General features: G+C 42.0%; 1 protein-coding gene across 1 annotated transcript; it reads left to right on the top strand.

Moving 5' to 3' along the window:
- The first annotated feature begins 256 nt into the window (after positions 1–256).
- Positions 257–5,434, top strand: rbp2a (retinol binding protein 2a, cellular). Its single transcript, XM_034097839.2, has 4 exons — positions 257–424; positions 3,584–3,762; positions 3,879–3,980; positions 5,308–5,434. Exons 1-4 carry the CDS (start codon positions 352–354, stop codon positions 5,359–5,361), a joined length of 408 nt encoding a protein of 135 aa, XP_033953730.1. The 5' UTR covers positions 257–351; the 3' UTR covers positions 5,362–5,434.
- The last annotated feature ends 3,744 nt before the right edge of the window (positions 5,435–9,178 follow it).

Genomic DNA, 9,178 nt, shown 5'->3' with positions numbered 1-9,178 from the left:
AACGGTCAATAAATCCTTGACAGCAATCTGTCTGTTCTGGATTAATAACGTGTCACGTCTTCTGAATTGACCAATCAGAATCGAGTATTCAACTAAACCATGTAATAATGTAATATGAACGATGAACATTAAGCGCAGCCGCAGGTTTACAACGCACGGTGCAAACTTGGACTTGTTATCATACTCTACACACAATGATGGAGTTATCAGTTGGACCCTGCACTTTATGTCCACACACACACAAACACACACACACATTTGCCGATGCATATAAAGGGATTGGGATTTAACGGTGTCTCTTAGTCTGACAAGCGTACGGTTAACTGATATCTCCACTCATCAAAATCAAAAATGCCTGCAGACTATAATGGACGATGGGAGATGGTGAGCAACGACAAATTCGAGGACATCATGAAGGCCATCGGTGAGCTCCACTTTTAATTATTACAGTATAGAAGGAGAGTCAATTAGCAGGTTGTCTTTAAATATGCAGCCAAGTCGAGAGGGAGGAATGAGCAGGATGTTTGTGTGACAGAAAGAGTGAGAGAGAGGAGGAAAGTAGAGGAATTCTCTGGCACTGCTTCATCTCCTCATTGAGCTGCTGTCAGGACGAGTTAACCTCTACTCTGAGAGCCGCTGCTGTCTGTTACAGCGCCAAATATTGATTCAGCCCTTTCTGCATACTCCTGATCCGCCGAATGGTAAAACGAGATCCGACCCTGGATCAGGCAGCTTGTAATTTAAAAAAACGGAGGAAGGAAGATGGAGCCCTTTTTTGGGCCAGCGTCGTCGATCAGGCCCCCGAAAAACGTTCATTATTCACGACTTTATCTGCAATTCATAAAACATCCCGGTTACTCAGCAAAATCCAGGGAATCCTGAAGGCCTCCGCCTCATTTCCATGGAACGGATGGGAAAATGACATCCTTATGGAAATTGGTCAAAAATATTATTTAGATGGGCCTCGTCTGCGAGAGTGATGGCACGGAATTGAATTTTCACGTTTAGGCAAATGGATATGAATATCTGAGCGATGCGGTGCTAAGAGCGCGACGTCGAGCGAGGAGGAGGAACTCGTTTGACTCGGAGTAAGGTCATATTTTAAAGTGTAAATGAGACAGAAAAACCATAGAAGAAGAATCCTAATAAGCCGCCTGGAGTGTCACATGTGTGTCAGTGGATGTGTGCTTGTGTGTGTCAGTGTACAGAAAGATTATTAACTATTCACCAAACTGACTGACAGTGGTGTAAGAAGTTCTCAAATCCTTTATTTTAGTAAAATTGGAAACTATTATCTTAAAAAACGTGATTACAGATAAAACCCTTACTGTAGAAATTCAAAATAATTATCTACAAAATGTACTTTTAGTATCCAAGGTCCTTTGGTTTGCAGGATGGCTCTTTTCACATATGATAGAATATTGTTAGGTTTGTAATTTGTGTCAATGTTAAGAAATGTATTAAAAAAACAGTAGCACAGTACTGCATCTTAGCATATCATTTTGTTTAGATATAAAGGTCCTACATTTAAATTCTCACTTAAAGGGGACCTATCATGCAAAATTCACTTTTTGATGTCTTCTCTACATCACCATGTGTCCCCGGTGCGTCGGGGAACTCACGCAGCGTCAGAAAATAAAACCCTCTCTCTTTTCCTCCGTAACCAAATCTCTAAAAACGGGGGAACAACGGAGCTGATCCAGATGTGCATCCGATATGACGTCATATCTGAAATGTGGACCCACGGCCCAATCAGAAACGTTGCTATCAGAAACAATGCCCGACTGTTTTGGACGTAATATGGTCGGTGTACATTTAGCTGACGCTTTTATCCAAAGCGACTTACAATAAGTGCGTTCGACCAACAAAATACAAACTTGAAGAAAACAGAATCATAAAGTACATCAGGTTTCATAGAGCCAAACATTTCAAGTGCTACTCAACTGGCTTTAGGTAAGCCAGCCCTTTGTTAGTATATAAGTGCTCTGTTAATAGTTCTATCGCTCGAGGTGGAGTCGAAAGAGATGAGTTTTCAGTCTGCGCCGGAAGGTGTGTAAGCTTTCTGCTGTCCTGATGTCAATGGGAGCTCATTCCACCATTTTGGAGCCAGGATAGCAAACCCACGTGTTTCTGCTGATGGGAACTTGGGTCCCCTTCGCAGCGAGGGTGCAGCGAGTCGTTTGGCTGATGCAGAGCGGAGAGCACGCGCTGGGGTGTACGGTTTAACCATGTCCTGGATGTAGGAAGGGCCAGATCCATTCGCAGCATGGTACGCAAGTACCAGTGTCTTGAAGTGGATTCTAGCAGTTACCGGAAGCCAGTGGAGGGAGCGGAGGAGCGGCGTGGTGTGGGAACATTTAGGAAGTTGAAGACCAGACGAGCCGCTGCATTCTGGGTGAGCTGCAGAGGTCGGATGGCACATGCAGGTAGACCAGCCAGGAGGGAGTTGCAGTAGTCTAGGCGTGAGGTGACGAGAGCCTGGACCAGAACCTGCGTCGCTTTTTGGGTCAGCTGGGGAAGCATGTGTGTGAAGAAGCAGGAAGTAAAAAGGAACTCACCTTGTGGTGTAACCGGCGAGAGAGAAAGCCTTTGAGCTCCAGACTGTTTCAGATCCTTGATAATCCATGATATGGCGTTTCATCACCGCAGTATCTGTCGGTAGAATCTCCCACATGAGCTCAGCCCTTTCATTCATTCTATCCATTTTTTTAAAAAGCTTTATACCCAAATCAGCAGTTTAGAAACAGGAAGTGAAATAGAGGGATTTGAGGCATGGCTAGAATGGGTGATCTGTTTGGTGTTTGGAGCAAAACACTTCATCGACATGTTTTTTATATATATTTGTATACATCTGAGAGACCTATGCTATTGTCTAAAAATAGCATGATAGGTGACCTTTAAGTAAAGTACGGACACATCAGCAAAAATTACTTCAAGTCTTTATTCCGCAGAAAAATGGCCTCCATTCGTGATATGTGTTATGTCGTTATTTTACTGTTAAAGACAAACTAAATTGTGATAAACAAATGTCAGGACTTTCTATCACATTTTTTTGCAATAGATGTTATCTTTTTATATCTCAGTCATTGCCCCGGTTAATCGTTAGAGGTGATAACGGCCAATTAGAGCCAAGGACATAAAAGAAGGAACTCGTGTTTGCTTACTCTCCAAACACACCAAAGCACACATACACACAACTATGCTACGGTGAAGTGTGGTTACCGGAGTCATCGTGTTTAAGTGTCCTTGTTGTATGCTGAATGGAAAAAGTGATTTAAATTAAATGGACACCAGTAACTTGACGATAAATAGACTTTGTATCTGACTTCTTCAAGCTCAAGTGTGCGTCTTTACATAAACGAAGCGGATCCTCAGTGGCTTAAAGCTTTGGCTGAGCCTCTTCACACAACATCTTAATATAAGTAACTAAAGTTTCAAAATACACGTAGCAAAGTAAAAATAATTAAGTATAATGAAATGGAAATACTCAAGTAAATGAAAAGAATGTTAAAATCCCACTTGAGTACAATACTTGCCGACTGGTTCTCTCTTCTAACGCTGACATGCTCTCCTGTGCTCGCAGACATTGACTTTGCCACCAGAAAGATAGCGTCCCACCTGAGCCAGACCAAGGTGATCGTGCAGGACGGAGACAAGTTCGAGACGAAGACGCTGAGCACCTTCAGGAACTACGAGGTCAACTTCACCATCGGGGAGGAGTTCGAGGAGCAGACAAAGGGCCTGGACAACCGGAAGGTCATGGTAGGACTATTTTCTTCTTGTTTGCACCAAAGTGCTTCCGCATGGATTATTTGTCGTCACTTGTAAAACACTACATTTGAGTAATAACCACGATGCGTGTTTTTGTGGTTATAAAGACAACGGTTACCCGGGATGGGGACAAGCTGGTGTGTGTTCAGAAGGGCGAGAAAGATAATCGGGGCTGGAAGCAGTGGCTCGAGGGAGACATGCTTCACCTGGTGAGACAAAAAGTGACGTAAAATAAGAGAAAAGTGGTAAAAGTTTTGCCAGGAAATAAAATGTTTTCTTAAAGGTCACCTATTATGCAAAACTCACTTCTCCATGTCTCTTCTACATCAACATGTGTCCCCTCTTCTTCATGTCTCTTCTTCATCAACATGTGTCCCCTCTTCTCCACGTCTCTTCTACATCAACATGTGTCCCCTCTTCTTCATGTCTCTTCTACATCAACATGTGTCCCCTCTTCTCCACGTCTCTTCTACATCAACATGTGTCCCCTCTTCTTCATGTCTCTTCTACATCAACATGTGTCCCCTCTTCTCCACGTCTCTTCTACATCAACATGTGTCCCCTCTTCTTCATGTCTCTTCTACATCAACATGTGTCCCCTCTTCTTCATGTCTCTTCTACATCAACATGTGTCCCCTCTTCTCCACGTCTCTTCTACATCAACATGTGTCCCCTCTTCTTCATGTCTCTTCTACATCAACATGTGTCCCCTCTTCTTCATGTCTCTTCTACATCAACATGTGTCCCCTCTTCTTCATGTCTCTTCTACATCAGCATGTGTCCCCTCTTCTCCATGTCTCTTCTACATCAACATGTGTCCCCTCTTCTTCATGTCTCTTCTACATCAACATGTGTCCCCTCTTCTTCATGTCTCTTCTACATCAACATGTGTCCCCTCTTCTTCATGTCTCTTCTACATCAACATGTGTCCCCTCTTCTCCACGTCTCTTCTACATCAACATGTGTCCCCTCTTCTCCACGTCTCTTCTACATCAACATGTGTCCCCTCTTCTTCATGTCTCTTCTACATCAACATGTGTCCCCTCTTCTTCATGTCTCTTCTACATCAACATGTGTCCCCTCTTCTTCATGGGCGTGGGGAGGGGCTCCTTATTTTCATCTAAAGTCACAGACAGAGAATCAGCACTTTGGAAACAGGGCTGAACCAGAGGGGATTATGGGTAATGCTGCAATGATCTGTTTGGTGTTTCAGCCAATCAGAGACAGGTTCTGGATATATTGGAGACCTGTGAGATATTGATGAACAATAGTATAATAGGGGACCTTTAATGAACTGCATGCACTCTTTTTAGCCGACCCAGATAAGATTATTCAAAAGGAAAACACTTTCTCCCTTCACCTACTGAAGATGAAATATTTCCCAACCCTCGATTAGAATTACATTATCGCAATGACAATAAAAAAGATATTGAAGCGCTATCTATAACACCTGTAGATGTAATCTGCCTGATTGTGTTATTAAGAGACAGTCGTTGCATCATGTTGAACTCAGTCTAAAGGTCTGTTCTCTTTCAGGAAATCCACGTGCTCGACAAAGTCTGCCGCCAAGTGTTTAAGAAGAGCCAATAAGAAGAACCCTATCTGTCCTGTGTTGCATATTTCTGCATATTTCTAATGTGTAATAAACTGACTTGAAACCCTTGTACCTTTTTTCATTTAAAGAAAATCCAAATAAGAGCAAGCAGGTTGTGTTTCCATTAAGGTCGGACTTTTTATTATCACAGAAGTAATACATTAACTTGTATGCTGAATGATCCCATTTGAAGCACAGACATGTCCCTCTGGACAGTGATTAGACAGCAGGTGGCAGTAGAGAGTTTGGAAGAATGTGCTTTTGAATAATTTTGGGGAATATTTATGGTGTAAAACAGCGTTTCCACCAGGGGGGCGTCTTGCCGTAATTTGACGCCCTTATTCAGCTCGGGACGCCCTGAACCAAGCCCCCAGGAAGTGCGCCGGACTCAGATGGAAATATTCGTGCTGGCCAAACGGCGGTACTGCACATCCGTTTGGTTGCCAGGCCCGGAAACACTTTTTCCCATTGACTTACATGGGGAAAGAGTGGTCTGTAACTCGTTGGATAATTTTTTTTAAACTAAATAAACAACCCAGTGTGAACACTTGTATAGCCCTTATTAAAAAAATGCGTTCCTCAAGTTGTAAAAATGTGCTAATAACGTTATTCTGAGAGTTATTTCCCTCGGCATTATGAACGCGCATCTAACCCACGGGACCGCGCCGCCCGGCGCGTTCACGTTACGTGTTCAGCACTACATGAGTTTCTCTTTACCCATGGATGCACAATAAGAACAGACCATATCGCCTTACTGCCCACGGAGCTGTAATAATGGATATATTGCACATGTTTGCTGTAATTCATCATTTGTAAAATATTATACTACATGGGCTGTATGATTAAATCTTGTACCGTAAATGTTGTATTAAATAAAGTTAATATTACCGACGTAGATTCACGTTCCTGTAGCTTCTTATTGCACTAACAAGTTTATTGCACTGTATATATATATACATATATATATATATATACAGTGCAATAATTCTTTCATGCTAAATGAAGCTCTGTTGGATATCACTAGATCCTGTTACAGCATAATAGAAGTACACAACGATTGATGTGTACATTAGCATAATTACTAGCTAGCCGCTAGCTGCTAACTGCATAATAACAATCCATTACCATGCTGTCATGAGCGCACGGTGCTGTTACGTGTACGCAAATTGACGTGCTTGATGTGAACGAGCATGTTGGTTAAAGTTGCGCATGTGTTATGAGCGCACATATGGGTACTTCTCAGGCATGCCGGGTAATCTGTGACGTTTCACTCTCTCAAAAGTTGGGCCATTTTATCATCATGCGCTAATGAGCAACTCTCATAGGAATGAATGAGGCCCCGCCTCCTATCCATGGTGTGGGCAGACACTATCCGGTGAATATTGCGTGTGGACGGAAGCTTGTTTGCGATTGCGTTTGCGTTAATCCTATGCGTTTAGCCGTTTTCGTCCTCGTGTGGCCGGGGCCTAAAATCGCTGCATAGCCGATTTATTTGGACTGGATCATCCCAGAGGGTCTAAAGATTCTTTATAACCCAGTTTCAGATTTGTGAAACCTTTATTCTATTTGTGAAAATACAAACACAGGTGGAAGGCTGATGTTGCTGCAGCAGGCCAGGATCAGGAAGTGAACCTCCCAGCTGGGCGAGCCTTTATGCCTTCTTGACTTATAGAATCTTTTCCAGGGACAACAGATGAAAAATAGCCTCTTGGCTAACTGGCACATTTACAGGAATGTTAATTAATGTGCACTGTCCCTGTTAAACAAATCAATACATAAATAAAAATAAGTGTATGCTCCTCATGTAGGTGATAATTCTTTAGCTACAAAGTTTTCGTATCTTAAATACTGTTTCATAACAAACAACAAAATGAAAGAGATGTTAAAGGAATTCAGGTTCATGAGATAAAGGCTAACCTTCAGTCTTTCATCCACTCTGAACGGCTTCTGCTGCTTTGTCCTAAAGCAAAAATATGAATAGCAATTATTTTTCTGAGAGAGAAGACAGGATTACAATGAACCAACTTTCTCATTCCATTGTCAAGTGTTATTTTCTAATCTTGCAATGTTTTTCACATTCTAAGCAATCCGAGTACTCAAGGTGACATACTGTAATTAGGCAAACAAAGCTTGTTGCTTAAAGTAAACTTGAACAATGCTAGTTATAGACTATATTTAATTTCCTGTTGAAATGTTTTGCCTTCAACTGTAAATACATGAAGTTTATATAAGTATACCTACTTATCTGTTGAGTTTTTATTTGAAACAAAAAATTATAATACATTTGAGAAGTAAAGACTTTATTCTTCCTTAATTAGCCGTCCATACTTACCCGATTTGATGAGTGTAGGTCGAGTGGTTTCAGATCAGGACCTGGTCTAATTTGGTCTACATGTGAAAAAAGCACTGAAATCTCCCTTGTTTGTATTTTCACAAATAGAATAAAGGTTTCACAAATCTCAAACTGTGTTATAAAGAATCTTTAGCCTCTCTGGGATAATCCAGTCCAGATAAATCGGCTATGCAGCGATTTAAGAGGTTCAAACACGGAGGATTGTTCGCTCAGCCCTGTAAATTAAATGTCCCTTAACTTTCCCCTTAACTGCTGAATCGGATGCTCTGAATCGGAAGCCAACTTCAGCGTCGTTTGTGGTTGTGCATTTGTGGGCTGGGAAATAAGACCTGGGTGTGATGTAAGGGATAGCGTGCAGCGAGGCGGCCATTATGGGCAAAAGAACCCCCGACGGGCTGAACAGGGAGCCCGACGCCAAGCATGCCGTTTGCTTTTCGGCCAAAACTGTATACAGTTAAATCGAACGGATTTATTTCTGTGTGTGTGTGTGTGTGTGTGTGCGTGCGTGCGTGTGTACATTGCAAGAAAGTGAGAGGTTCCCGTATAAATGGTTTTGTCTGGAAGGTGTGGGGGGACATAAGCACAATACATGTGTGTGTGTGTGTGTGTGTGTGTGTGTGTGTGTGTGTGTGTGTGTGTGTGTGTGTGTGTGTGTGTGTGTGTGTGTGTGTGTGTGTGTGTGTGTGTGTGTGTGTGTGTGTCAAAAACAAAAACAAAGTCACTCGGTCACTTTTGACCCGAAACGCAAGAGGGTTAACAACGGTCAATACTACTGGATTAACAACATGTCACGTGTTCTGAATTGACCAATCACAATCGAGTATTCAACTAAACCATGTAATAACGTGGTTTAGCTGAAGGAAGCTTTTATCCATCCAGGATGTGATATCATCGATGAGAACAGCTGTGATGCCCTGCAAAGAAATGTCAGAATCAAACTTGTTGAGTTTTACATTAAACCTTAAATTCTCTGTAATGTTTGCGTGATACAAAAAACCAAAAGGCTATTTTAATCGATGGTCATATATTACATTTGCTAAGTATGTAAGGTTAAGACTAGCGGTGGACAAAGTACTCAGATATTTTATTTAAGTAAAAGTATTAATTCTACAGTGAAGAAATACTATGTAACCCAAACCCAGTCAGTAGCTGCTGCTTCCTGCCTCGTTGAACACCCTGAGCCTTCCTCCTCTTTGTGTCTCAGTCCTTCAGATGAACAGCAAAGACACAGCGGTCGGTCAGTGTGTGTTGCATCAAAGTAACTTCACCACAGTGCATTGAGCGGGATGTGTGTGCAGTTATAGTCTGCAACACGTCAACAACTCAATTACAGTAATGAATTAATACGTTTCACACAACAGATATAAGCTCTGAGATATCATGAGTTATGCAGAGCTACAGTTTTTCTCGATTGCTAACACTAAAATTCTACATGAAGCACAATTATTGTAACCCTTTCA

Source organism: Pseudochaenichthys georgianus, chromosome 13 (assembly GCF_902827115.2).
Source record: "Pseudochaenichthys georgianus chromosome 13, fPseGeo1.2, whole genome shotgun sequence".
Taxonomy (NCBI): domain Eukaryota; kingdom Metazoa; phylum Chordata; class Actinopteri; order Perciformes; family Channichthyidae; genus Pseudochaenichthys; species Pseudochaenichthys georgianus.
Note: the sequence above shows the minus strand (reverse complement) of the source record. Positions and strands in the feature narration are given on the sequence as shown.